This window comes from Aspergillus fumigatus, chromosome 2, assembly GCF_000002655.1.
Source record: "Aspergillus fumigatus Af293 chromosome 2, whole genome shotgun sequence".
Classification (NCBI taxonomy): domain Eukaryota; kingdom Fungi; phylum Ascomycota; class Eurotiomycetes; order Eurotiales; family Aspergillaceae; genus Aspergillus; species Aspergillus fumigatus.
This window is the reverse complement of record NC_007195.1, coordinates 1,171,358-1,198,244: the sequence shown is the minus strand read 5'-3', so window position 1 is coordinate 1,198,244 and position 26,887 is coordinate 1,171,358. Positions and strand designations below refer to the sequence as shown.

Genomic DNA, 26,887 nt, shown 5'->3' with positions numbered 1-26,887 from the left:
GTTTACCCCATACTTTTTCAAGAACGATGGGAGGAGTCGGAGGATAATGGAGACTTTTGGCTAAATTACACGTATTGTAAGACGGTTGGATTACGTAATGAGGGCAGTGCACCAGCCACAGTGGCGGTGACATCTGTCGCCAATCAGAATCCACACCATCACCGCTACTCTCTGCCACTCAATAACTGAGTGAGATATTGGCATGTGCCTCGTCAACCATCATCAAGGATCTACTCTGTATCGTCTCAAACAGCACTAAACCATGAACAGTACCTAGATCAGTCCATCAGGTTAACAGAAGTACCTCCTGATAGTCATAAACAGCATTGTCTTTAATCTCGGAGGACATGCCGTTGTGCCCAACCAACTTTACTGGCCCGAGTACAGTAGTGGCGCCAACGATGATGGATGGTGATGCAGCCGAGCACCCTGATCGTGTTGTGCCAGCAAATCGCCGTCCCCACGAATCTTCTAAATCGGCGTGGCTTGATGGCTAGTGCTGCTGCCTTTGCAACCCAAACGGAGACCCGCAAAGCACTAACAGGCTGGCTTTTCCAAGACCTCAAAGGTGATTTGACTCCCAATGCCTTGAAAAATCCAGGCTGTACTGTGCACGGCACCACCAGCTATATCACACCCAACCAGGCCGAACACTCTCGCGGGATCACATCCTGTTCGCTGCTTTGCTCTTATTTAGGCGCCGAATCTTGCTACAAGTTACAACTGTCAACCATCCCAGCCTCTTCATTTCTTTACTTCATCCATATTTCCAATATTTGAGTTGGTCCTGGGACCTGGACTTGGCCGCCCTGAGTCAGTACAGTCATCGTATAACTATTTGTTGGTCGGGATCGTCCTTGACCAGGAGGTACCTTCTTAGCTGCTTTTAAGATTTCAAGCTCAGCTGAGAATTTCTATTTTTCAAATAGGCACCAGTTTTCTTTGTTTCTTTTTCGCCTCCTAGGTCTCTGGCCGTGCTCGTCGATTATCTAGATATTATCAAGGAATCTTATCTGGTTCTTTGAATTTTCCCTGGCCGAGGAAACGCCCCGGTTCTCCACCTGCGCCGACACATCCAGGCTCCATATCTACCTGTACCTGTCGAAGGTGCTCTTCACCGCTTGATCTGGGAGTCACCGCCCGCTGCGATCAAATTTATATGAATCACTCGTCTATGCTGATGGACCTTGGTGATTGACAGCCGTGGACTGTATCTTGGACGACAAAGTTACTTGTGGCCATTGGTTACTGTCCGATCTAGCGCCATTCCCCCGTCACCATGCCTCCGTTAGGCGAGACGATTGCCGTGATTGACAAGTCCGGCAAGGTAGTGAGCACGGTAGGTACTTGGCACTTTTTCTCATCGTCTCCAAAAGATATGGTTCGATCTGACCACTGCGCAATAGAGTAAACACCTCTTCGGAGTCTTTACGCAGGCCAAGAATGCGTATCGTGAACGCAAGGCTCAGATTCAATCGGAGCGCAACGCCAAGATTGCCGAAAGGGAAGCTCTGAGGGCTTTGCAAAACTATCACATCGATGATGCACCGCCATCAGTCGCTCCCTCTCGCAGAAGCAGGAGCACACATTCGCGACACCATCGACACCGGCGCGCCCCCTCGCACTATGAACAGGACCTGCACTTGGTGGCCTCGCAGACGGAGTCCTACTACGCTAGTCCATCGGACATGGTCCGACGTCATACGCATCATGATATCACTAGGGAGCTTGAGCCGCGGCCCCGGATGGATCGTTCCAAATCAGAAGCTCATGTTGACATGGACTTGGCATACGGCGAGTTTCATCCATCGGCTCTGATCAGGGCTCCATCGTCGCAGCAGCAGCAACTCCAAAGGATCGAGGACCCTGAACTCAATGGTTTGGTCGATCGCGCCCAATGGCTTCTCGAGGAAGCCAACTGTGTACATCACAGTGCAACTGCCACAATTGCTCACCTTCAGAAGAACCCGGACGCCATGGCTGCCGTCGCGCTGACCTTGGCTGAAATCAGCAACCTAGCCACGAAAATGGCACCTAGTGCCCTGGCCACCCTGAAGTCGGCCGCCCCCACCATTTTTGCCTTGCTGGCGAGTCCGCAATTCCTGATTGCTGCCGGCGTCGGCCTCGGTGTCACGATCGTCATGTTCGGCGGGTACAAGATCATCAAAAAGATCCAATCTGCTGGCAACGAAGTGATCCGGGGACCGACGGAAGACGACGGAGAGTCCGTCATCGTGGAAGACATGATCGAATTCGACACCGATTGTCTTAGCGGGGTCGAGATGTGGCGGCGTGGTGTCGCTGACGCGGAAGCAGATAGTATCGGCACATCTGTCGATGGGGAATTCATCACTCCGACTGCGGCCGCTATGTCGGGTATCGACATCACCACTGCCCGTATGATGCGAGACCCTCGATTCAAGTTCCACGACGACGAGTCCGTTGCTTCATCTCGCCGTTCCCGTCGCTCGCGGGCCCCGAGGGGCAGCTCTCGGCACCATCAATCCGAGTATGACGCCAGAGCGGAGTCGTATGCAGGCTCGAAAGCACCATCCGCAGCTCCCTCGCGGACTCACTCAAAGTTCTCCTCCAAAGCTCCCTCCAAAGCTCCCTCACAGGCTCCGTCAAGGGCCCCGTCCAAAGCGGAATCGCGTCATTCCGACAAGGACAGAAAGCCCAAGGAGAAAAAAAGGCGGTCCAGCCGTCTGCGGCTGATGTTTACAGCCTGAGCGCTTCATCTCGCATATGGCACCAGCCATTGTATATGTGTACAGCATGATACAGCCTACCACGACATGGATATTCACGGTGCGGCCCGGTCCATCATTGACCACCTCTTTTCATCTTTTCTTCTTTGCCGACTGTTTCGTTCTCTTCGAAGGATCTCCGTCTTTCCTTTGCAATCAGGGCGATCCTGGCGAAGAGCGATGTATATAGTTTCTCTGCATACTGTCCGGCGTTGGATGGGTGTCACATCACTCCTTTAAATGGTTATTCAGCACGCGGGTTCCCTTCTTTGCAGATCATTTCACTGCGAAATTTGCACATACACAGGCATTCAGGGTTAGTCCACGGGTTAGACTAGATTGTCATCATCTGCAGCGCATTTCTTATCATGTTGTCATTTACGAAGCGCATGAATACAGACAGATCAAACGAAGACATGAATAATGTGATTTGGACGCCACTTTTCTGTATCATTCACTATCAGCAATCAACCAGACACGGGAAGTACGCTGCAAGGACAGTTACTCATCCCGCCCGCAGCATACGCAAACTCCCACCAGAATCCCTCATGGGACATTAGAAGGCCCAGGGAAATGCCGAGCCATGCAGTGGGAAGAGTCCAAGTCCGGGGTTGGAAGATGAGCGAGAGGTTTCCTCTTCTGCATACTAACAAAAGGATGACAAAGATATCGACGATGGTGTTGGTGAATGTACAGCCCCCAGAAGCAGCTGTTCAATCACTAGCAGGCTGCATCTCAGCTCACTGTCTGGATTGATTGACATATGGAGAAGCAAGGAGATGCTCTGGAGCAATCGGCACTGCAGAAAGCACCCTTTGCCGTGCCCTCCACCATTCGAGATGCAGTTTTCTGAGACTCGGAGTCCTCCGAAACACACCACGGAATCACAGACCAGATACAAGGAAACGTCTAGTAAATGTGACCCTGGCTTGTGCTGAGAAACAATCCCGCGGAAGACCACGGAGAAAAGCCTGGGGGGGGGGAACAGGGAGAAAGCGTTCGCTGTTCGGCAGATGCGGGCTCGTCACAGAGCCGGGCCACAGCCAAAAAGCGGTTCACCCGGCGTTGGTGCCGAGCGGGTTTGGGGGGATTTGCGTAAAGAGCCACATTTATCGCGACGGGTCTTGATTATTTGCTACGCCGATTGGCATGGTATGGCCCTTTGTGGTAAGCAGGTTGCATGATAAATTTGATCGTGAATCATAAGGGAAATGCAATAATCGGAAACGGCAATGCTCGCGTGGAATCACCCCGAGCTCAGCCCCGCATACCTTTAAGTGTGATTGACGATTTGAAGCCTCTATCTATTATTACCAGCAGCTAGAGAACAAGGATCGGAGGTAATAATAATGTTTCGTGTATGAGAAAGTGATAAGTTCCTTTCGTCGGGCTGTGGGGAAGTCGAGCGTCCCTTCGAGACTGAAATACCTGCCGTCTCTCCCCGTCAAGAGTAGATATGTTCTTTCGTTGATCCACGGCCGCTGCTTTTTTGTAATTATCGGTATTTGGTGGCATAAGTGTGTTGTTGGCTTCCGCTGTACTATCCCATAACCATGATTGTACCACGGGCGAAGACACCCCTCGAGGTGGTTATTGTTGGGTAGGTTTATGCTGCAATGCATTCTCTATTCAAGCTGACTGTTCCCAGTGCCGGTATTGGGGGTATGGCTGCTGCATTGGCATTGGGCCAACGAGGACATCGTGTCATTGTACTCGAATCAGCCCCAAAGGTATGCTGCACCAATAGCTTGAGACATGGACAGAAGTTTGGCTGACCTTGAATAGCTCATGGAAGTCGGTGCCGGTATCCAAGGTTCCCCGAACATGTTGATGCTGTTTGACAGTGCGTGGAATCATGAAACCCTCCCCCCACCCGTGGCCTTCTGAAAGCAGCTAATGATCCAGGATGGGGAGTCTCTCCGTTAATACACGCCAAGGACGTTGCATTGGAATACATCCACGTCCGACGATGGCAGGACGGCAGTCTTCTAGGGAAAATGCCCGTGAACAAGACCTATGGCCAGCAAGTAGTTGTCCACCGTGCAGACCTTCACAATGCACTGATCGAAAAGGCCATGGCGCTGGAGAACGTCCAAGTACGAGTCAACTCGACCGTCACTCGGGTCCAGTTCGACCCTCCAGCCGTGACCCTCGCCGACGGCACCATGGTGCAAGCCGACGTAGTCCTCGCAGCAGACGGAATCAAATCCAGCATTCGGGACCAGTTGCTAGGCAAGGACGCCACCAAGGCCATTCGCACCGGAGACGCAGCATACAGGATCATGCTCCCCCGAAGCGCAATGGAGAACGATCCGGAGCTGAAGCAGCTCATCGACGAGCCGCAAGCCACGCGCTGGATCGGACCCTACCGCCATATCATCGCCTACCCGGTCCGCAACCACCAGCTATACAACATCGTCCTGCTCCACCCGGACCGCACCGACGTCGAAGAGTCATGGACAACCAGGGGCTCGAAGCAGATGATGGTCGACGACTATCGCGGCTGGGACCGACGAGTCACGAAGCTCATCGACCTGGTCAAGGACAACGAAGTCCTGGAGTGGAAGCTCTGCCAGCACCCGCCTCTAAAGACGTGGATCAGGGGCCGCGTGGCTTTGCTCGGCGATGCCTGCCATCCAATGCTGTAAGCGATCGCGACCATTAGCATGATATCTGATCATCTCTCCAACGATTGCAGTCCATACGTCGGCCAAGGTGCCGCCCAGGCCGTGGAAGACGCCGCCGCCCTCGGCGTCCTCCTATCCTCCATCTCTTCTCGGAGCGAAATCCCCCTTGCCCTAGCCTCCTACGAAAAGTCGCGCAAACACCGCGCAGAGACAGTCCAGCAATCCGGGACCGTCAACCGCGCGACGCTGCATCTCCCCGACGGGCCGGAACAGCAAGCCCGCGACGACCAGTTCCGCGCTTCGATGAACGGGGCGTCGAACCCCGATAAATGGGCTGATCTGGAGACACAGAAGTTCCTCTGGGGCTGGGATGCGGAGAAAGCGGCTCTGGAGACCTGGGAAGGTGAATTACCCTTTTGAACTAAGCTTGGTTGTGTAAGCCAAAAGAGCTAACGATGATTGCTTTGTGTTTGGCAGCGCTTCGCCGGAACCGTCTATCCGCAACACGACATCATTTGTGATTCTTTGCTAGGGGCCCCTTTTCATGAGTGCGTTAAGCAGGTTCGTTTATGGTTGTTTCTTCGGTAGACTTGGTGTGCATATATTTCTTTAGTTTGGGTTCTAGCTTACTGGGGACAATCCACGGATTCTACACCATTCATGGTACATTCTTAATGAAACAAGATATACAATCTCTAGCCAGTTTCCTTGAAAGGAGTTTTATATCTTCTCGAGTTTCTTCCTGAGGTAAGGACCAGCACCGCGCCGCGAGAAACCCCATCGGATCTGATTAGCCATGGAGATCTCTACATTCAGCTCGTCGGCCCACGCCCACACCAGCCCCGGGTTCTTCTGGAAGCCACGTCCAACCAGCACAAGGTCCAGTCCGTCCTTCTCCAACAAGGAATTGGCCAAATGCGCGCTGGCAATCATACCCACTGATGCCACTGCGAGTTTGTCCCCGACGGCGTTCTTGACGGCAATAGCAAAGGGTGCCTGGAAGCCTGGCTTCGCGTGGATATGCTGCTCCGAATGAGTGCCGCCACTGCTCACGTCAAGCACGTCAACGTAACCCGTTTCTGCCAGGATCTTCGCAAATCGGACAGTGTCCACGCCTCGCCAGCTGGGCTTGTTCGGCTGCACCTCCTCCAGCCAATCGGTGGCGGAGACCCGCAGGAAGACAGGCATATCCTTGGGCACATTTTCGCGGGTGAGCTTGGCGATCTCCAGACTGAGCCGGATGCGATTCTCAAAACTGCCTCCGTACTCGTCTGTTCTCGTGTTGACCGCAGGGGAGAGGAACGACATCAGAAGATAGCCATGCGCATTGTGGATCTCGATAAAGTCGGCTCCGGCCTTAACAGCCCGTTTGACAGCGGCCACCCAGGCGGTCTTCAGATCCTCGATATCCTGCTTGGTCATCTCCTTCGGCACAGGGTTCTTAACGGTGAAGGGCACATTTGTCGGGCCTTTGACGCGGCCTGGCCAGCCGCCCATCTTCTCGGAGGCGGTATCGTTGGCCGAGAGCCATGGCGCGACGGTGCTGGCCTTGCGACCTGCGTGTGCGATCTGCACGCCGATAAGCTGGTTCTGACTGTGGACAAACTCGATCACGCGGCTCAATGGCTCAATCTGCGAGTCTTTCCATAGTCCCAGGTCCTGCGGGGTGATCCTGCCTTCCGGTTCGACTGCTGTTGCCTCGACCATCAAGAATCCTGGCCCTCGCTGGGCAATCCCTCCAAGATGTGCCATATGCCAGGGAGTCATGTGTCCATCGTCGGCTGAGTATTGGCAGAGTGGCGATAGCTACTCATTATCATTCCCTGTAAGCGGCTGTTCCAATGCAAGGGCTCGCATAGGATGGATAGCATAATTGCCTGGACTGCACTCACGCCAATGCGATTGTGAAAGGTCAGACCCCGCACCGAAAGCGGCCGGAAGAGCTTGGGAGGTGCCGATCCATCAGACTGAGGATTAGCAGCGGTGCCAGCAGGCGGCTCTTGCGCCGGAGTAAAGTACGAGATACCCGGCGCGGGTTTGTTCTCGATGTCAGGCACAACAGGTTGCGACATGGTGTCTATGGAGGTTCTATACGTAATTGCAGTATCAACACAGCTTAACGGAGAACGAAGAGCAAAAAGGGATGCAACGGCTCAGGAAGTAGGAGACCCAAAGACAGTGCAACTGAAGGTGATTGATATCACCATGCGCTAATGTAATGCGCACCGATGATGTAACACTGTTTCCGGTGTTCGTGCCGAGGCTTTGCAGTCGCAGGAAAACCGGAGGGGAAACAACAAAGCTTCGAAGAGCTACCTACCGTAAGATGATCAAAGAGTGCATCTTCTTGAATGATACTTCTGCTTCAACCTCCCTCCTCCATTGGTCCATCGCGGCGACGCCCCTATATCGTCCCGGGATGGTTCGGCACTTGTTTCCTATATGGTATCAAGACTATAGCATCAGCGGCATCCTTGGTCAGCATTGACTGGAGTGAGTCCACACGAATTCTATAATCATCCCCGTTCATATTTCTACCACTCATGTTGCTGTGACAGGTCATTTTATGCAGGCGCACCCCATCCAGTCACGGAGGAAGGTAATTTCTGAGGGCTCAGTTCTCTCAGGCTTAGACCACACATTGTCTACTCTCGACTGAATGTTCGTCAACCCATAGCAGCAACACACTCCATATGATCTTGAGATCTTCTCGACGCTACTCTTGACTCTTCCAATGTCTTCGCAGGCTGCATCTCTACAGTTTTATCTGGCAACGATCGACGCCCCGCTCTCTTATCTTATCGGGAAGCGATTTCGGCGGTGCCAAGCAGCCTAGTCCCAGAAAGGCAATGCCCCAGACCGCCAGGGACAGAGGGAGGTCTCCCGCCAAAACTTTTTTTTCCCAGTAGTTAGTGACTGGAGGGAAGGGAATGACTCAATCCACTGTTTTAAATATCTAACTTCCCCCCCCCACAAGTTCCCATCCCTCTCCAATTGTTCCTTCTCCTGTTCCTGATTTTCCTTCCCATCAATTGCTACATCACACATATCAACCATGTCGAAAGGAAAGGTCTGCCTCGCCTTCAGCGGTGGTCTCGACACCAGTGTCATCTGTAATTGCCCCCACACTTTCACCTGGGAGTGCTTTGGGGCCCGTGCTGACCGCTGATTCTAGTGAAATGGCTCATTGACGAGGGCTACGAGGTTGTTGCTTTCAGTAAGCAGATCCGGACTTTGGACAACGTGGTGAGCATGACTGACTTTTGCAATAGCGGCCAATGTTGGCCAGGAAGGTAATTCATCAATGCGAGATTCGAATTGGTATGATCTTGTGAGGGTCTGACTCATCGCTCATCTAGAGGACTTTGACGCTATCCGGGAGAAGGCTCTGAAGCTCGGGGCCGTCAAGTGCGAGATTGCCGACCTCCGCCGTATGTATATTCGCGCGATTTGCCTGGGCGCTTAGCAATGGAATCTAATGGCGATGTAGGGGAGTTTATTGAGCAGCTCTGCTTCCCCGCTATTGCCTGCAACGCTATCTACGAGAACGTCTACCTTCTGGGTATGTGATCAGTACCAAATAGAAATAAAAAAAAAAAAAAAAAAAAAAAAGTGTCGGTACTAATATCCTCTGAAGGAACTTCGCTGGCTCGTCCCGTCATTGCTCGTGCTCAGATCGATGTCGCCAAGGTCGGTAATCTCTCCTGATTCACTATAGTAGAATCGCACATTGACAAGATTACACAGAGGGAAGGATGCTTCGCCGTTTCCCACGGTTGCACCGGCAAGGGTAACGACCAGGTCCGTTTCGAGCTTGCCTTCTACGCCCTTCAGCCCGATATCAAGGTCATTGCCCCCTGGCGTGACCCTGCTTTCTACAACCGCTTCGCCGGTCGCAACGACTTGCTCTCCTACGCCGCCGAGAAGGGCATTCCCGTGACCTCCACCAAGGCCAAGCCCTGGTCTATGGACGAGAACCTGGCCCACTGCTCGTACGAGGCCGGTATCCTCGAGGACCCCAACGTCACTCCTCCCGCCGACATGTGGAAGCTCACCCAAGACCCTCTCACCGCCCCTGACCAGCCCGAGGATTTCACCGTTCACTTCGAGACGGGCATCCCCGTCAAGCTGGAATACACTGAGGGTGGCCAGAAGAAGGTCGCTACCGACGCTGTCGACCTTTTCCTGACCGCCAACACTATTGCTCGCCGCAACGGGGTTGGTCGTATCGACATTGTTGAGAACCGCTTCATCGGTATCAAGTCTCGTGGCTGCTACGAGACCCCCGGTCTCACCTGCCTGCGCGCTGCTCACATGTGAGTTTCCTCGATCTGTCTTTTCTGGCGGTCTCTAATTAATCCGACCACAGTGATCTGGAAGGTCTGGTTCTGGACCGTGAGGTCCGTGCTCTGCGGGACCAGTTCGTCACCTTCAACTACTCCAAGGTTTGTTTTTGCCCGGCCGCGATACTTGTAGGGCGGACCACTAACAGCACCTCAGCTCCTCTACAACGGTCTCTACTTCTCCCCCGAGCGTGAGTTCCTCGAGGCTTCCATCACTGCTTCCCAGAAGACCGTCAACGGACAGGTCCGTTGCCGCGCCTACAAGGGCAGCATCTCCATTCTCGGCCGTTCCTCCGAGACTGAGAAGCTGTACGACATGTCTGAGTCCAGCATGGACGAGATCGGTGACTTTGCTCCCACCGAGACTACCGGTTTCATTGGCGTGTCCGCCATCCGCCTGAAGAAGTACGGCCAGATGAAGCAGGCCAACGGCGAGAAGATGTAAAGCATGTGTTTGAGCATAATTTAGGATGGGCTGCGTGCGTCCCTGGGTCTTTTCGGGTATCTTGTTTTATATTATACATCTATTTTAGCACTTGACGTGTAACGGAATACAAAAGAATGAATGATCATCCTGAACCATCAACGGGCATGCCGCGTGTCAGAATCTGTCATAACGTTGATAGTGTCGTTCCATACCGCGCAAACTCCCTTCGAGTTTGGTGGCAGCGGTAATCCCCGGTCATTTAGCGTCCCCAGATTCTGTAGCCAGTTGAGAGCAACCTTTAGCATGACACCATCCCAATTATTCACCGCTACGTCACGGATAGCCTGCGCATGTGTCTCTTCAGCACACAGGACCAGCTCGGTGCTGGCAGCCTGACTCGACGAACCGAGCAACTCCCCAAACCGCCGGATATCATCCACATAAACCTCGTCCGTGCCCGCGAGGAGCAACACCTTCTTCGCAGGAATAGACCCCCAGAACTCCTTCGTCCCAGCCAGCGGCGTCGCCCACACCTCCTCCTTCACAGGCTCCCAGTGCGAATTGAACACCTCCATCAACGCCCTACTAACGATATCCTTCGAAGCATTATACGTATAGCTCTCAGCATCGCACGTATTCGCACAGCGCGGACTGACACAGAGCACCGCGCAGAGCTTCTGCTCCTGCTGTCGCAGATCCCCCTCAAAGACAGGCCGAACAAGCGGGTGCGGGTCCCGCAGATGCGCCAGCACGCCCAGCGCGAGGTTCCCACCCGCAGAGTCGCCCGCTATCGTTACCTCCGCGGCATCATGGTGCTGCAACAGGTACCGCAGAGCCGCCGCCGCCTGCGCCAGTTGGCCCGGGTACTTGAGTTCCGGCGCGAGGGTGTACTCGAGCAGGACGCATTTCGCGGTGAGCCTTTGTGCGGCTGCACGCGCGAACTTGAAGTGGCCGGTAGATAGGGGGGTAATGTACCCCCCGCCGTGGAAATACAGCAGCACATTCCCGCTGGGGCTGCGCGCGGTGGGGTCACAGTCGATGAAGTGCAGGGTTGCGAGGGGGAAGGCGCTGCCTGCGTCAAGTTCGATGGTCTCATGGCGGAGACTGTAGGTTTTACAGAGTGAGGCGATGGTGCTTCCTGATGGGCGTTGGAGAGCGCGGGCTTGAGGGTGCGGGAGCGAGTCGGCTACGCGGGAGGTGTTTCTCATCCAGATTGTGCTGAATGAAGCCGAGTCGTGATTGAAGAGGAGGTCCCGGGTGATCCTGAAGATGAGACGAGGCAGGGCGATGAGGATTCTTGTGAGTAGTTGGAGTCTTTGGAGCAGGGTGAGCTGCGGCGGGAGATGGCTTTTCGCTCCGATGGCCGTCATTTGTGTAACGGCGTATGTGTATTACTCGAGCGATGACTATCAGTGCTTATTGCATATTTATGAGCTAGCAGTAGAAGAGACCCATCTCTGTCGTTCTGAGAAGATGGATCGTGGAGTTGATTGACGGAACTTTTTTTGATATAGAATCACGTGCCTACGCCAGCATCGTGCGAATGAATCGCACTGGTTTGATTGCTTCATCACTTATCTATTAGGGTGCAATAAACCATATCACAATCTGGATTACCAAGGTGCCGAGCTCACAAGGGAGCTGATCCAGTGAAAGCCTACGGAGTACTCCAATCGAAATGCTGCCTAAATGATGACAGTCATTCGTCGCATTCCGAAGCCAAGTTGGCCCACTATGATGACGATGGTCACGTCGGATAGATCGATCCATCCGACGATCTCCTGTTGTTGCCTCCCCACTTTGTCATTACAACATTGGAAAAAAGTCAGAATCAAACCAAGTCAATAGGCTGCATGATGTCTGTGTCTAAAAGCCAGGGATGACACGCAGTTTATCGGACCCAGCCTTGACGATCTGCTATTGCACAACTTCTGAAGCCTCTAGCTGAGAGCTACTCATTCGCAGTCTTGCGAATAACGACCAAAAGTCGTAAGTCTTTTTCTTAGCTGAAATCCTAGCATCTCCAACACAAGGAGACAAGCTTTTGGGGCGAGCTTTACATGGAGACACCCTGAATTAATTCCGAGTCAGGCAGCAGTATACTCATATCGATATTCAATTCTCACAGACAGCCCAGCCTGGCATATCTTTGTTTGAGCATTTCAGTTCAGCTCTTTCAGCCAGGTTATCTTAAAGTCTCCATCGTTGATTCAAGATGACGGTCAAGATCCCATGGCCGGCAGTTTACCTTGCCATTGCAGCCTCCGTCTATATGAGACCTCAATATGCGATCCTTGACTCGCTAACGGCGACATTCGTCGTGCTGTCTCTGGCTGTTACTTCGTTCAGGATCATCTATGCCTTCGTCCTGTACCCTAAATTTTTCACACCTATAAAGCACATTCCCACACCTTCGGTAAGAACCTTTATTGCACGGCCTGAATAGGTTCTAAACCTATAATAACAGAACTGGTCATGGCTCACTGGAAACACGAGCTCATATCTCATCGAATCGCCTTTCGAGGAGATGATTGAATGGGCGTACAAAGTGCCCAACAATGGATTAATACGTTACTACATTTTTGGCAATCTCGAACGTGTGTTGCTAACAAACCCTAAAGCCCTGAGTGAGCTCCTTGTCACCAAGGTATACGAGTTTCCTAAGCCTCAGTTGGTAAGGCAAAGCCTTGCCCGCGTTACAGGGAAGCATGGCGTGCTCCTCGTCGAGGGAGACGAGCATAAGGTGAGCGGTTTTTGCTGGTCTGAACGTGAATCCCGACTCATGGAGCTGCATCATGCAGAGGCAACGAAAGAATCTTATGCCGGCTTTCTCATACCGCCACATCAAGAACCTCTACCCCATTTTCTGGTCCAAGAGCATCGAAATGGTCAAGCTGATCGAAAAAGACCTTCATAGCCGAGCAGATGCCAAAGACAATATTGTTCGCGTGAGCGAATGGGCCAGCAGAGCAACGCTAGATATCATCGGTGTTGCCGGAATGGACCATGACTTTGGTTCTCTCCACGATTCTAACAACGAACTGACCAAGCACTACCGGCGGCTCCTCGAAGAGCCGCCGCTCGCAATGCGTATTATCTTTGTCTTGGGCGTCCTATTTGGGAGCGTCGGAGTCGTGGAAAGCCTCCCACTGAAGCGAAACCGCGAGATTCGCGAAAGCTCTCTCTACATCCGCGACGTGGCCCGCCAAATGATCCGCAAAAAGGAAGCAAAGATGAAGAGCCAAGCATCCGCAGAAACGGGGACGGACATCGTCTCCGTGGCCCTGGAAAGCGGCGCCTTCACCGAAGAAGAACTCGTAGATCAAATGATGACCTTCCTCGCCGCCGGCCACGAAACCACCTCCACAGCGCTCCAGTGGTCAGTGTACGCCCTGTGCAAGCATCCGGACGTGCAGACGCGCCTCCGCGAGGAAGTGCGTACCCACCTTCCTCCCATCTCGCCGGAGCACCCAGAACCCCTCTCCGCAGCCACACTCGACTCCCTCCCTTACCTCAACGCCTTCTGCAACGAGGTCTTCCGCTTCCACCCTTCTGTTCCAGGCACCGTGCGTGACGCAGCCAAAGACACTACACTTCTCGGATACCCTATCCCCAAGGGCACGAGGATACTCGTCTCTCCGGAAGTCATCAACCACAGTAAGGAATTGTGGGGTCCTGACGCGGACCAGTTTAATGTTGAGCGGTGGTTGGGTTCCGGGCGAGCGAATACCGGCGGTGCCAGTAGTAATTACTCGTTTCTGACATTTTTGCATGGCCCGCGGAGTTGTATCGGCCAGGGGTTTGCAAAGGCAGAGTTGGCCTGTCTCGTGGCGGCTATTGTGGGACGGTTCCAGATGGAATTGAAGGACGCGGATGCCAAGCTTGAAGTGAGACGGTCGGCCACAGTTGCTCCAAAGGACGGCGTGCTCGCTAGGTTTACCCCGTTGGAGGGGTGGTAAGGCGCATACTGTGCTGATTACATGTCTCGTGGCTTGCACAGATCGCAGCTGCAGGTACTTTCAGCTAGATAAGTCTAGGATGGCGAGCATTATATGAACCAGCTACTGGTATTCCTCCCGGAAAACCATTACCCTCTCAACGTCCTTCCCAGTAGCATCTTCCTCCACCCACGCTCGCCACATCCCACCGCAGTTGAAATCAAACACCACCTTCCCCCGACTCAGGGTCTTCTTCTGCGCTGCGCGCAGACCGGCACCAGTAGCATCCAAAACCGTCTCGGCCTCGATCCCAATGATTCCCGCCTCACCTTCCCCAGTCTTGCCCCATCGGCGGCCCGCAGAACGTTGAAGTTCTCCATCCGGGCCGGCAACCGCACTAACAGCTTCCGCGAGAGAACGAGGAACCGATGCCTGGGAGTATCGAAGCATAGCACAAGCGGTGCGAGCCGCCGCAACGCGCAGGAAGGAGTCCCCGTTTCCGGTCCCTGACAGCGCAACGGCTCGCCGTTTGATACGCCGCGGCAAACCTTCCTGCTCAAGGAGTGCCTGCTTCTCGGAGCTGTGCTCTTGACTGGGTAACCGCGTATCCGTGGCCGGCCACAGCAGCCTGTTCACAACCGGCGGCATGCACTCAGCTACCATCCGCTTGATGGCCGCAGTTCCCCAAGAAGTATCCTCCGCATCGTTCGGATCCGACATCGAGGACCGGTATACCATTCTCTTGCCCCCGGCCTCGCGCAACCCCTCCTCCCACGCCTCCGCCCAAAACCCCGCTCCGAGCGTTGGCGTATCCCCAATCCGCCCCGGAAGCTTATTCGTCAGCCCGCCCGTACTCGTCGCAACAGCCAGTTCCCCCCACCGATCGAGACACACACACCCGACCGTCCCCTGGCTCAAGGAAACGGGCTCCGTCTCCCCCTTTAGCCCGCGCTGATGTTCCTCCCACCGCCTTTTGGTCCAGAACCACTCGTCCGGTTTGAACTCCAAGCCCCACGCACGAGCGAGTTCCTCCACGTACGGCGCCCCGAGCTGCGAGTGCATGTTCCCGCCGTCGCCGTTCGGGTTGCCGTTGGCGTCGTGGCCTGTTCGGAGGAGACATTCCCTGGCGAGCTGGATCGGGTGCCGGACGTTTCTTAGCTCCATCACGGCTGCGCCTCGTTTGATGGGAGATGGCGTCTCGTCGGTGGGTTTGTTGACGGTTGTGACCATCACGGAGGCCTCCATTTCGATTGTCCCTGCTGAGGTGAACACGCTGCCGCGTCCGCAGTTGAAGAACTCGTCGTCTTCCAGCAATGAGACGGCGTGGACGGCTGCGTCTAGGGCGCTGGCGCCGCTGTTGAGGAGATCTTTCGTCGAGCGGAGGTAGGAGAGGAGGGAGGCATGGTACTGAGCGTAGAGGTCCGGAGGCAGCCTCGAGCGCTGAATATTGCCTGCGCCGCCGTGGATAATGAGGGCAGGCTTGAAAGTCGCTGGGATGGAGTCGGTCATTGTTTTCTTGGTTTGCGGGGCGGCGCTTATGAGAAGGGTTGATTGGACCTGGCTGCAAATAACGAATCTAGCTTCAGGTAGTAAACACCACGATGCGAATAGATACTGAAATAGCCAACCAGACAAAGGGAAAAGTTCACCAACCAAATAGATTCTTCGATGGTGAATATCTGCAGTCGAGATGGTGAGGCTGTTGTTTCATGCGCTGATCGGCGGCCGAACACCGTAGCTTGCCTTTACCCCTCTCTGCACAGTAAGACTCCCTCCGCCATCTCCAAACCTGAGGGATTCCGGCCACGCCAGCCGCAAAAGAGAAGATAGGACAATCAATGTGTGCTGAGAAGTCAGATTAGACCTGTTTATCTGCATGTTAATGTACAAGAAGTGTATGTGCCCCAACAAATCCCAGGGACCTCTGCAGAGAGCTCTTCTTTTCGCCTCGGAGCTAAGCAATAGAAAACACCAGGATTGCAGAAGCGTACAACCCATCATCGCTGGCAAATCCAGTGCTCAGAGACAGCCAAAAGTTGGACTAGAAGCACAATACGAAAGCAAAAAACCTCTATGCCATGCCTCGTTGAAGATGAAATGACCAGACCCAACACCAGAGAAGAGAGACACGTAATAATATAGGACATGGATGGGAATTCGGCTCGCAGCGGAAGAATTGTAGCTGCGATGGTAAGACATTAGGTGATTTATGCGATGGCCTTTTCGCCAGACGGAGGAGGGGGAGGGAGCTAGTAACCATCGACGTCAGCCACAATCGTAACATAAAGCAATGGTAAGACTCCATACCTCTAGTTTTGTGTTGTCCGCCATCATCCTCTGGAACCCAATACCAACACCCTCAATGACGGCCAGGAACACAGCGCACATGATGGCAGAGTTCCTGGCGGCCTTGACACCACCACGAACAGCAAGAGCGCCACCAGTGAAGAAACCAGCAATAACTGCAGAGAAGAAGTTGGTTAGAACAGGTCATTCGTGTGCCGGATCGCCGCAGTTGTCAAGTAGAATGAGGAGGTTAACGTACTAGCATTGTAAGGATCCTCCTTCTTCCGGATACCCTTAATTGCGCAATCGAACGTCGAGAACAGACCACCCCAGACACCAAAGTTACCACCAAGGACGGGCGCTCGAGCCTTGATGGCTGTGATGGCACCTATCCGTCGCTCGCCGTAGGGGCTGTTTCTGAAACCCTTCACACCGTGCCAAACCGCACCACCGATAGCCTAAGTCAATGAATCAAATTAGATTTCACGTCTTCGCGATGGGGTTCTGGAGTGATCAGCAGTGTGGACGTACACCCATGCAGAAAGCACCACCGAAATCGCTAAGAGCGACCCAGGGACAGGGATCTCTCGAGTGATCCATTGTGAAAAAGAAAGTAAGGAAATAGAAGACAATAAAAGGAAAGGGTAAGGAAATGGTTGAGAGTCGAGAGGGTCAAGTAGCCAGACGTCTCAATAGATCACTCTGACCGAGTAATCTCGATGGTCCGGTGAAGCGTCAAAAGCCGCCGTCGACTGTTTCGGAGGGAGTCGTGGTGGGGGATAATTGATGGACTGTATATGTCGACAGCAATATAAAACAAGTTCAATATTGCTTTGAAATAGTGGAAACAGCAGTTGGAGAGCTGCTTATATGGCCGGGGGGCGAAAAGTGGACAATGGAGAAGGTTTGCGGAGCGCAACAGGTTCTTTTGGCATTTTTTCACCAGGAAAACGTGACTTTTCGGACTGGGAGTAAGGTCACGTGCAGATAACCCGGCGCAGCCCGAGTGCTGCAAAAGGAAAATTGCTAACTGGCTTTGCCACTCCGTCTTATTTTCTACGTGCCTTTTGCGTCAAGGTTTTCACACCTGCGGCAAATGACGAACTCTGTTTAATCATACAGGGGTGTTGCTAGCAGAGAAAATTTTCATCACAGCCAAGGTGCCTTAGTTTGGCATGTCCGATTACCCGAAATCTCATACAAATGTATCACCAGCACAATTGGGGTATAAGATCAACAAGAGATTATGTACAAGAATCTCAGTAGTAAACGACTTTCAAGAAGGTAGATTCCATAGGAAATTCAAGCCGCCGCCTTCATATGCTGGGAATTGGCCCCCGCTGCTAATACTGAACGGCGCCATGGATGGGTCGAATGGAAGCGACAGCCAGTCATCAGCAGCGATGTCATTCAATGACGGTGTAAACCCCATATCTGACATATTCTGGGGAACTGGAGGATTCGTTATCAGTGGGGCATGCTCGTCACTTGTGGCACTGGCGTATGATGGAGGCACCATCGAGTGCCGTGTCGTTGACTCACGCCGTCTTTTGAGACTCTTACATGAGGCGACTAAATGTCGTCGCAAGCGCGATACATGAGTCTCCAGCAACGTAGCGTAGCGTGTGCTTAGGTGTATGTCGTCCAAGGCATTTGATCTCAACGCTTGTATTGTTCGTTCTAGGACATCCAGCGACTCACGGAGCTTTGCTTGTCGCGCTCCCAAACTGAGAGCTTTCATCAAGAATATGGATGCGCTTGTAATCCTGACGAATATCCGAACGGGAGAGAAGCGCAGTGCCCCGATGTCAGCAAGCTGCGTGACCTTCTCCAGTATCTGGCAGCATCCATCTATGACTTCTTGGATGTATTCATAGTCGATGGGGTCGATGTTCATGGGACGAACTTCTTCTTCATCTGCGTTTCCATCTGCGATCGCACGTTCAACTACAGCCTGCATTCCAACAGAGTGTGTATATACGCGGACAAAGTGGTATTCGATGAAGATATCGTCATAGAAGGGTTTGTCATGCACTTCAGTTGAAGTCAGCTGTCTTCATGAAACCCCCCCAAAAAAAGCCTGAACATCCGGAGGTATGGCAACTTACATTGCGGCTGGAGATATCTCTCTTTCCACTTGTCAAGCAGTGGACGGAAATGGTCCAGGAGGTCAATATATCGTCCACTCTGAAGCTGCTGTCGTGCGAAAGTAACAGATGGAAAGAACATGTCCGTGACAGATTTGGCGAGTTTCGTCAGGTCCATCCATGAGTCCATGAATGTGAGCCATTCTTCTCCATATTGGCTTAATTCTCTAGATGTCTGTCGGTTGAGAATTGAATGGCTCAAGCCTTGCGGCATGAGCGATACGCATCCTATCCGCCACGCTAACTGATTGATATATACGTACAACAACCGTTGCGCCCGCTGCCGTCGGAGGCGCATTTGATCCTTTGTCATGAACCGTTCGTAGGCGACGAAAGCATCGCGTGCTTTATCTCCGGTCTCGTAGATGCCCAACTCATGCGCGAGAGACAATGCGGACCCCAGAAGCATCCAAGACATCTGGTCAGATCGTTTAGCAGGCTCACTCATGTCTTTTGCCCATCGCTTTGCTGACGAATTGCTGCCGTCATCTCCGTATTCTGTGCTTTCCAGATCTATGGTAACCAGATCGGAATCCCATCCATCACTTTCTGGAGGAAAGTGGAGTGAGCGTGGATGCCAGTCAGACATGAGCAGGAGCGCTTCTATTGTGCCTATGTTTCGAATCTTCGGCTGCGAAGAAAGCTCTTGTCCAAATATGAGTCTCGTCACCAGCTGCTGGCAGTGTTGCCAGAGTCTGTGATGTATAAAGAAATTTCGCGACTGGCCGCCAACACCAGGGAGTACATGATACCGAGACGATATCATCAGGATTGTACAGCAGAGGACAGGGTCGTGTGCGATCAGCCAACGGTGATTCTTATGATCGGCATAGAAGTCTGTCAGTACTGGAGATAGTATAGACATGTTTTTGAAAAAGCTGACCATTCTGTCGTCAGCAGAAGCCTACACTGAGCTTGTGCAAGGGTTACGAACAGATCAATAAACGTCACAGCTTCTCTAGCTGTGAACCATCCCATCCTGACGAATCGACATGCCTCCCAGGTACTCAAAACGTCCTTCGATACGTGTGAGAGCTCGACCGGGCGCATGGCTTTTTCTAGAACGTCTGGGGGAACCGTGAGATCTATTTGATTCGAGGAACCTTCAGATGTGACAGGATGACCTGATCGATGCTGCTCAGTTTCAGGCAAAGAGTCCGACTCTATCATACTGTCTTCCTGACTCTGTGCGTTGGCGGCCTCAAAAAGGATGTTGAGGGCATCATTTCCACTGGAAACGACAGTGCGCATCATTGAGTTGGCCAGATTCGATGTAGATTGAGTTCCTGTTTGATCGGGCATCATTATCGTATGACTGGTGTGAGCCGTCTGCCGCATCTGCACGACTGGCGCCATGGCTTACAGGACTAAGGCCCTGAACAGGCGCTGGCACGGCCTCTTCACCTATGTTGTGTGGGGCAACACTGGTCAGCCTGAGCTGCGTCCTTGTAGGAGGTGCAACTTCATCTTCTGATCGCCCTGTACCTTCGCTGTGAGTTTGATCCTGAGAGATCGAAACACCTCATAGAAACGTAAGGTGCGTTGACTTGGGCCACTACTAACCTCGCTTCTTCACCCGTTCCCAGGCCCTCTTCTCGTCAAACAGACACGGCTTCTGTTCCCGGCGACATTTCGCACAAGGGGGGCCAAGGGGAAGTCCATCCGGGCCCGTCCCCAGATCACACTTGGCCTTCCGTTGCCGGCAGGATATACAGGCCTTGTAGGTCCGTTGATAAGTTCGGTCGGGATGGTTTCCGTGTCGGGAGGGCCTCCGGATCTCCATGACTAGGTAGTACAACTTATAGTGTGACCAATCACATCATGGTAATTAAATCAATCTGTAATGTGATAGACAATACTGCAAGGAGCGCGCGGTAGGGAGCTTTCAAAACTGGGCCTTCGGATTGGGTAAGCTGTAAATGGGACATTGAATCGAGATGGGAGGAGGAACAGAATGCGGGAATTTTGAAATAGCCGTCAATCTCCGCCCCCGGACCAATGAAATATCCGGCAGTGCATCTTCTTCAAACAAACAACCATCAACGATGATGCAATTTCTAGGATGAGATAATTCTTTCAAAACCCAGAATTGAAGACTGACAGAGGCACCTCAAGCTTTTTTTTAACGCGTATTCAGGTTATTTTACTTTGCTATGGGCCACTTTTCACACGGCACGGCCACTACCTAAATGTCCCGAGGCAAATCTACCTAGTTCCTGTACCTCTAGTCCTTTGATTATGCTGTTACGCACGGCCTGAGTGAAATTTAGATTGATACCTATGTATGATATGTTTCAAGAACAGAAAGACTCAATACTTCGCTTCCGTGTATATTCCACAAGTGCCTCTCTGAGTGACTTCCAGTGGGAACATTTGCTAGCGGAACCATCTCCATTTCGAGATGTCCTTATCATACGACGCAGTGCTAGTGCTACCGAGTGAGACGCTGAGAGTCCCGTTTCTCAATAGCTTAGCATCTCCAATGGATCTACGTAATTGTTTCTCTCCGGATACAGCTAACGTCACATGTCGAATAACCTCGGAAATGCGGGAATTCAAGCGCCCAGTTTCGGATGTTTGTAGCAGCGGAAGTATTCCGTTTGGGTAGGCTATTTTATGCAACACCAGGGACATTATTGGAGTAACCCACGTTCTTCTAAGAGGGATATAGAAAATAAGCATGTCTTATATTAAGTTATGCGTAGATTAACATTGTTTATACCCGACGTGACGTCCGCACCTCCGCATGTAAACGATCAGGAAACCTACATGTAGAGCTCTTTGCCTTTGACATACCCAAGTGGCACTCTTTCATAATCAAAGTTAACATCGTCTTTGCATCCAACGATCACCATGGAAGACTCAACAAGCCCCAAAGTCACCCTATACACCTATTTCCGCTCCTCCTGCTCAGCCAGACTCCGCATCGCCCTCAACCTCAAATCCATCCCTTACACCCCAATAGCCGTCAACCTCCTCAAAGGCGAGCAATCCTCCCCAGAAAATATCGCGCTCAATCCTTCCGGTACAGTCCCCACCCTGATAGTGGAACACGACTCCAAAGAACCCGTGACCATCACGCAGTCCCTCGCAGCACTCGAGTACCTCGAAGAAATCACCCCAGCCTCATCCCACGCTCTCCTCCCACCAGCTTCCAACCCCGAGGCCCGCGCAGTCGTCCGCACCTTGGTAGACATCATGTCCTGCGATGTCCAGCCTGTGACTAATCTCCGGATTCTGAAGCGGGTGGCGCCATTCGGCGTGGACCGGGCGGCGTGGTCGAAGGATCTGATTGAGGATGGCTTCCGCGCGTACGAGGCCATCGCGGCGAAGAGTGCGGGGCTTTTCAGCGTGGGTGATAGCATTACCATGGCGGATGTGTGCCTGCTTCCTGCGGTGTGGGGTGCTGAGAGGGCGGGGGTGAAGGTGGAGAAGTTTCCTACGATCTACCGGGTTGCACAGCGATTAGAGGAGGAAGATGCGGTGAAGAGGGCGCATTGGAGGACGCAGCCTGATACGCCGGAGGAGTTTCGAGTGAGTTCTTCTTGAGACAATCGGGTGGTTTAAGATGTTGGGACAAGGCTTCCTTTGTGCACATTTGGAATGCATATCAGCTCTTTAGGGCGCTGGACTGCTCGATATAGTTGTGATGGTCTCGAGACGAGGAAAAGGTCTATCTCAATTTCATAGTCATAGCTAGCTCATGAAGCATCCTGGGCAAAAAAGAAAAGAAAAATCAAAAGACCTGATATGTACAGCTTAGAACTCCAACTTTAGGGCTGGAAGAATTGTGCCAACGCAGTCGCCAAAGCCAACGTAGTTTCCTTCCGTACCAGCCATGCCTCGCAGAACGACGGTGTCTCCGTCCTCCAAGAACAATCGCTCCGAGCCATCAGCCAGCTTCAGAGGGTTCTTGCCGTTAGTCTGCTCGAGGAGACTGCCCTGAGTCTGATTCTCCTTGCCAGAAATGGTACCGCTGCCAAGCAGGTCGCCGGTGTTCATGTTGCAACCTGTGATGGTGTGGTGTGCCAGCATCTGAGGGAACGAGTACAGCAGGTTCTTTGCGTTGGTGCGAGAGATCAAAGTCGGCTTTCCACCAGCGTTAGTGATCTCAACCTCGAGAGGGATGTCGTAGGCATTGAGTTCGCGCTTCTCGCGCAGGTAGGGCAGTAGCGATTCGCGGTTGCCGGGCTCTAGACCGGCCGTGCGGAAGGGCTCCAAAGCATCGAGTAAGACCACCCAGGGTGTGATGGTGGTGGCAAAGTTTTTCGCGTTGAACGGTCCCAGAGGAACGTACTCCCAAGCCTGGATATCACGGGCCGACCAGTCATTCATCAATACGACGCCGAAGATATGGTCCTCAGCCTCATCAATAGAAACAGGCTTGCCCAGCTCATTACTCTTGCTGACAAAGGCGGCAAGTTCCAATTCGATATCCAATCTCTTGCAGGGGGAAAAGGTCGGCACCTTGGGGTTAGCGGCGGGGTTGGCTAGGATTTGGCCATTGGGACGGCGGATAGGAGTGCCTGAAGTCACGACTGAAGAGGCACGGCCGTGATATCCAACAGGGAGATGCTTGTAATTGGGCTGCAGAGCGTTCTCAGGACCGCGAAACAGCACACCAACGTTGTAAGCATGGTTGAGACCCGCGTAGAAGTCGGTGTAGTCGCCAATGTGCATGGGAAGATGGTTGGTCACTTCTGACAAGGGCAAAAGCGCCTCCTTCTGCAAGGTGGAGTTGTCCTTGAGAATCTGGGGGAATGGCGTGTCGGCGCGAAAGACGCTCTGGATATATTCACGCACTTGACGGTGCACCGGACGACCGAGCGCGGCAAATGCGTTCAGAGTTGGCTGGCTGAATACGCCGAGATGGGGCTGGATGACGGGGAGCTGCGAGAAACCGCCCGACGAGGCGAAGATGCTCAGGTTCAGCGCATAGTCACCGACCGCAACTGCAGCCACAGGGGATGTGATCTTTGCAGAGGAAATGATTCCAAAGGGAATATTCGCCAGAGAAAAGGGCGAGTTCTTGGGAATCTGAAGCCACGAAGCCATTATGATGAGGACGGTAGTAGTGCAGAGGAAATGGGTATCAATTGGAAGAAACAACGAGATCAAAGAATATTTAAATGGCCTTGCTCAAGATGATCCAGAGCGACCCAACGACATTAAAAACAAATCGTTTTCAAGTCTGTCTGCCCCTCATATCTGGGACTCCTATTGCTTCCCCCTCCATGGACGATTCCGTGGTAGGCGGAGAGACACTGCGGAAACAACCCGCGTCGCCCGCTTATCACCGGCTATTGTTGACGTCTTCCCCTCCGTCACCAATTCCGCTGTTCTACCCGCCCCCCCAGTCTCGATGGCCCATCACCTCATCAGCTTTGCAGTCGGGAATGCCGCGAAGATGGCCGCAGCTGGTTTTAACGGCTTCTTGCATTTTCGTGCTCACGAAGTATTTGGTTCTTAAGAAGGCCCGATAGTCCCTCTCAGCCGGACCTGATCGTAGTGTACCTTTCCTTTCAACGTGCCCGTAAATTTGCAGATATTCGACGTCATGCCTGTCACACAGTTCTCTCACCCCGATCCCTACTCATACCAGACTGGCTTCGACTCCTATCATGAGTATGAGCGAAAATCACTTGCATCGATTTATCGGAGCTGACTGAACCTCTAGGACGGAAGCCGTCAAAGGTGCCCTCCCGGTTGGGCAGAACTCCCCTCAGAAGGCACCCTACGGACTTTACGCTGAGAAGCTCTCTGGAACCGCTTTTACTGCTCCAAGGCATGAGAACAAGCAGACCTGGGTCTACAGAATCCTCCCTGCTGCTGCGCATGAGAACTTCAAGGCCGAAGATGCCGACTCCTATCACACCAGCATGACTACGGAGACGCACAAGCTACATCATATTCCCAACCAGCTAAGATGGGATCCATTTGACTTGGATGAGACGGTGGACTGGGTCCACGGTCTGCATCTTGTTGCTGGTGCCGGAGACCCCACTTTAAAGCATGGTCTGGGTATCATCTTGTATGCTGCTGGGAAGGATATGGGAAAGGAGGCCTTTTACTCGGCTGATGGAGACTTTCTGATTGTCCCTCAGCATGGTGTGTTGGACATCCAGACGGAGCTTGGAAGACTCATGGTTCGCCCTAATGAAATATGCGTGATTCCTCGTGGTGTTAGGTCCGTCATTTCTTGCCCCGCCACACTAACATTGATCGCATGGATGACTGACGGTGGTACAGATACCGTGTCACCCTTCCAGCAGGTCCTGTAAGAGGATACATTTGCGAACTTTATCAAGGCCACTATCAGCTACCGGAGCTGGGCCCCATTGGTTCTAACTGTCTTGCCAATGCGCGCGACTTCCAAGCCCCTGTCGCGTCTTTCGAGGATGAGGAAGAACCGACCGAGTGGCGGCTTTACAGCAAGTTCAACAACACCCTCTTTTCCGCACGCCAGGACCACACTCCCTTTGACATCGTTGCCTGGCACGGAAACTATTACCCTTACAAGTACGACCTTGGTCGTTTCAACACCATCGGCTCCATTTCCTTTGATCACCCGGACCCCTCAATCTTCACCGTCCTTACCGGACCATCAGACCATGCGGGTACCGCTATTGCGGACTTCGTGATCTTCCCGCCTCGCTGGCTGGTTGCAGAGAACACCTTCCGTCCTCCATGGTATCACCGGAACACCATGTCCGAGTTCATGGGGCTGATCTGCGGCAATTACGATGCGAAGACGGGCGGCGGTTTCCAGCCTGCAGGCGCCAGCTTACACAACGTCATGAGTGCTCATGGTCCCGACGCGGACGCTTTCGAGGGCGCCAGCAATGCTGAGCTAAAACCCCAGAAGGTTGGCGATGGAAGCATGGCGTTCATGTTTGAGAGGTATGTAGTGTTACGCTACATTGAAAGATTCAAATACTGACAATCTGTTTAGCTGTCTCATGGTTGGCGTATCCGAATGGGGTCTTAAAACCTGCCAGAAAGTGCAGGAACAATACAATGAGCACAGCTGGCGTCCACTGAAGAGGCATTTCAAGAACCCCAACAAGGCCTAGTAGGAAGATAAAACTCATGTGTCGTCGCCATTTGCGTTTCTTGTGAATTGACTATATACCATCTGTCTTTCTATGATTATATATTAGCGAGCGCAACTGTAGCTAGAGTTAAAGAAATGCTCTTCTAAGCCACTTTATCAGTAATCCTTAGGCTCTACTAGGTCGAAGATTCTACGAAGCACCAAAAAACTATGAATTTCACAGCGCCTGAATCGGAATCATGAATTGTCACGCCAGAATACAGATCATGGTATATATACAAATGCGTTATAGAATTCAAGCCATCAAATAACCCCCTCAACTTCCTTCCTCAACGCCTCCTTAACAATCGCTCCGCACATTTTCGCATACGGATTCGTTTGCACAGCCAACTGCTGGGCGACCTTATTCCCATACCTTCCTCCGAAAAAGAAATCCCTACTCGCCATCTCCTCCAGTTGATCGGGCCCCATATCCCGCAACTTATCTGGGCCCCCTACCATCTCATTCCCGTTTGCATTCTTCTTCAACCTCGCAGCCTTGAGCAACAGATATCCACGATGCGTATGCGAGTCAGCGAGGATACGCGCCTGAACCGTCGAGACGGGATCAGCAGGCGACCTGGGCGTGCAGAGAGAGATCGCCTGCCCTAGATCAGAGAAGAGGCGCGAGGCTGATTCAGTGTTTCCAGGGGTGAAGATAGCTTCCTCTGGGTCCGTCGATGCCTCTGCTGTCTTTTCAATGTGTAGGCGGAGGGCCTGGGCTCTGTTGACGTAGGCAGATGGGTAAGTCGGGTGCTCAGTGATCAGGGCGTCGAGGTCCCTGATGGCGGATGTGATGGTGTCCATTGAGACATCGTCGGATTGGAGGCTGCGAATGATGCTCAGCTCGCGGGCTTTAAGGGACTCGTGGTCGCTCGCTGAGATGTGGAGGTATTCTGGGAATGGGGAGAGTGATGGGTCGATTGCGACGGCTGAGGAAGGGGATGATTCGGCGTCGAAGAGAGCTTGTAGGACTGCAGAGTCGTTGGATGTCAGGGAAGGCCGACTGGGTTGAATTGTAGTGCCTGAAGCCATCTTGTTTGGTGTTTTGATATTGCAGCTGAAGAAATGGATGATGCGGTAGTGTCACGGATGGCTGTTCAACGAACAAAACAATTATTCCAGGAGCTTGAATACTTATTCTGGAGAGAGTTTTCGGTCTCGAGTACAAGCTAATCAAACCGATCATATAATTCATTTATCAATATGATTAGGATACTACCGGCTCTTTGACGCTGCCCCATCGTCCATGTGATCGTCACCGAGCCCCGGATATTTG

At 52.7% G+C, this 26,887-nt stretch overlaps 13 protein-coding genes across 13 annotated transcripts; 6 read left to right on the top strand and 7 right to left on the bottom strand.

The window, feature by feature from the left end:
• The first annotated feature begins 66 nt into the window (after nucleotides 1–66).
• AFUA_2G04350 (uncharacterized protein) lies at nucleotides 67–3,721 on the top strand. Its single transcript, XM_744474.3, has 3 exons — nucleotides 67–868; nucleotides 930–1,339; nucleotides 1,407–3,721. Exons 2-3 carry the CDS (start codon nucleotides 1,280–1,282, stop codon nucleotides 2,727–2,729), a joined length of 1,383 nt encoding a protein of 460 aa, XP_749567.2. The 5' UTR covers nucleotides 67–868; nucleotides 930–1,279; the 3' UTR covers nucleotides 2,730–3,721.
• Nucleotides 3,722–3,725: 4 nt separating this feature from the next.
• AFUA_2G04330 (putative salicylate hydroxylase) lies at nucleotides 3,726–5,913 on the top strand. Its single transcript, XM_744472.3, has 5 exons — nucleotides 3,726–4,347; nucleotides 4,396–4,477; nucleotides 4,533–4,590; nucleotides 4,653–5,391; nucleotides 5,446–5,913. The coding sequence occupies exons 1-5, from the start codon at nucleotides 4,301–4,303 to the stop codon at nucleotides 5,792–5,794; spliced, it is 1,275 nt and encodes a 424-aa protein (XP_749565.2). The 5' UTR covers nucleotides 3,726–4,300; the 3' UTR covers nucleotides 5,795–5,913.
• A 181-nt stretch (nucleotides 5,914–6,094) lies between these two features.
• AFUA_2G04320 (NADH:flavin oxidoreductase/NADH oxidase) lies at nucleotides 6,095–7,446 on the bottom strand (the record flags this gene model as incomplete). The annotated part of the gene is made up of 2 exons (XM_744471.1): nucleotides 6,095–7,180; nucleotides 7,267–7,446. 2 exons carry the CDS (start codon nucleotides 7,444–7,446, stop codon nucleotides 6,095–6,097), a joined length of 1,266 nt encoding a protein of 421 aa, XP_749564.1.
• A 983-nt stretch (nucleotides 7,447–8,429) lies between these two features.
• Nucleotides 8,430–10,162, top strand: AFUA_2G04310 (argininosuccinate synthase; the record flags this gene model as incomplete). Its single annotated transcript, XM_744470.2, has 9 exons — nucleotides 8,430–8,487; nucleotides 8,550–8,591; nucleotides 8,647–8,667; nucleotides 8,734–8,805; nucleotides 8,865–8,936; nucleotides 9,012–9,064; nucleotides 9,122–9,690; nucleotides 9,744–9,819; nucleotides 9,875–10,162. 9 exons carry the CDS (start codon nucleotides 8,430–8,432, stop codon nucleotides 10,160–10,162), a joined length of 1,251 nt encoding a protein of 416 aa, XP_749563.2.
• Nucleotides 10,163–10,299: 137 nt separating this feature from the next.
• Nucleotides 10,300–11,514, bottom strand: AFUA_2G04300 (putative lipase/esterase; the record flags this gene model as incomplete). The annotated part of the gene is made up of 1 exon (XM_744469.1): nucleotides 10,300–11,514. One exon carries the CDS (start codon nucleotides 11,512–11,514, stop codon nucleotides 10,300–10,302), a length of 1,215 nt encoding a protein of 404 aa, XP_749562.1.
• Nucleotides 11,515–12,359: 845 nt separating this feature from the next.
• AFUA_2G04290 (cytochrome P450) lies at nucleotides 12,360–14,103 on the top strand (the record flags this gene model as incomplete). The annotated part of the gene is made up of 3 exons (XM_744468.1): nucleotides 12,360–12,560; nucleotides 12,612–12,887; nucleotides 12,946–14,103. 3 exons carry the CDS (start codon nucleotides 12,360–12,362, stop codon nucleotides 14,101–14,103), a joined length of 1,635 nt encoding a protein of 544 aa, XP_749561.1.
• A 102-nt stretch (nucleotides 14,104–14,205) lies between these two features.
• AFUA_2G04280 (isoaspartyl peptidase/L-asparaginase) lies at nucleotides 14,206–15,591 on the bottom strand (the record flags this gene model as incomplete). Its single annotated transcript, XM_744467.1, has 1 exon — nucleotides 14,206–15,591. The coding sequence occupies one exon, from the start codon at nucleotides 15,589–15,591 to the stop codon at nucleotides 14,206–14,208; it is 1,386 nt and encodes a 461-aa protein (XP_749560.1).
• A 756-nt stretch (nucleotides 15,592–16,347) lies between these two features.
• AFUA_2G04270 (protein transporter TIM17) lies at nucleotides 16,348–16,968 on the bottom strand (the record flags this gene model as incomplete). Its single annotated transcript, XM_744466.1, has 3 exons — nucleotides 16,348–16,544; nucleotides 16,628–16,826; nucleotides 16,900–16,968. The coding sequence occupies 3 exons, from the start codon at nucleotides 16,966–16,968 to the stop codon at nucleotides 16,348–16,350; spliced, it is 465 nt and encodes a 154-aa protein (XP_749559.1).
• A 398-nt stretch (nucleotides 16,969–17,366) lies between these two features.
• AFUA_2G04262 (fungal specific transcription factor domain-containing protein) lies at nucleotides 17,367–20,456 on the bottom strand. Its single transcript, XM_077804076.1, has 4 exons — nucleotides 20,079–20,456; nucleotides 19,450–19,994; nucleotides 18,477–19,393; nucleotides 17,367–18,402 (listed from the first exon to the last, which is right to left on the bottom strand). Exons 2-4 carry the CDS (start codon nucleotides 19,869–19,871, stop codon nucleotides 17,645–17,647), a joined length of 2,097 nt encoding a protein of 698 aa, XP_077660240.1. The 5' UTR covers nucleotides 19,872–19,994; nucleotides 20,079–20,456; the 3' UTR covers nucleotides 17,367–17,644.
• A 912-nt stretch (nucleotides 20,457–21,368) lies between these two features.
• On the top strand, nucleotides 21,369–22,064 carry maiA (maleylacetoacetate isomerase MaiA; the record flags this gene model as incomplete). The annotated part of the gene is made up of 1 exon (XM_744463.1): nucleotides 21,369–22,064. The coding sequence occupies one exon, from the start codon at nucleotides 21,369–21,371 to the stop codon at nucleotides 22,062–22,064; it is 696 nt and encodes a 231-aa protein (XP_749556.1).
• Nucleotides 22,065–22,274: 210 nt separating this feature from the next.
• On the bottom strand, nucleotides 22,275–23,570 carry fahA (fumarylacetoacetate hydrolase FahA; the record flags this gene model as incomplete). The annotated part of the gene is made up of 1 exon (XM_744462.1): nucleotides 22,275–23,570. One exon carries the CDS (start codon nucleotides 23,568–23,570, stop codon nucleotides 22,275–22,277), a length of 1,296 nt encoding a protein of 431 aa, XP_749555.1.
• A 286-nt stretch (nucleotides 23,571–23,856) lies between these two features.
• On the top strand, nucleotides 23,857–25,720 carry hmgA (putative homogentisate 1,2-dioxygenase (HmgA)). Its single transcript, XM_744461.2, has 4 exons — nucleotides 23,857–24,140; nucleotides 24,193–24,702; nucleotides 24,765–25,415; nucleotides 25,468–25,720. Exons 1-4 carry the CDS (start codon nucleotides 24,073–24,075, stop codon nucleotides 25,586–25,588), a joined length of 1,350 nt encoding a protein of 449 aa, XP_749554.1. The 5' UTR covers nucleotides 23,857–24,072; the 3' UTR covers nucleotides 25,589–25,720.
• A 64-nt stretch (nucleotides 25,721–25,784) lies between these two features.
• On the bottom strand, nucleotides 25,785–26,874 carry hmgX. The gene has a single exon (XM_744460.2). The coding sequence runs from the start codon at nucleotides 26,641–26,643 to the stop codon at nucleotides 25,873–25,875; it is 771 nt and encodes a 256-aa protein (XP_749553.1). The 5' UTR covers nucleotides 26,644–26,874; the 3' UTR covers nucleotides 25,785–25,872.
• Nucleotides 26,875–26,887: the final 13 nt, after the last annotated feature.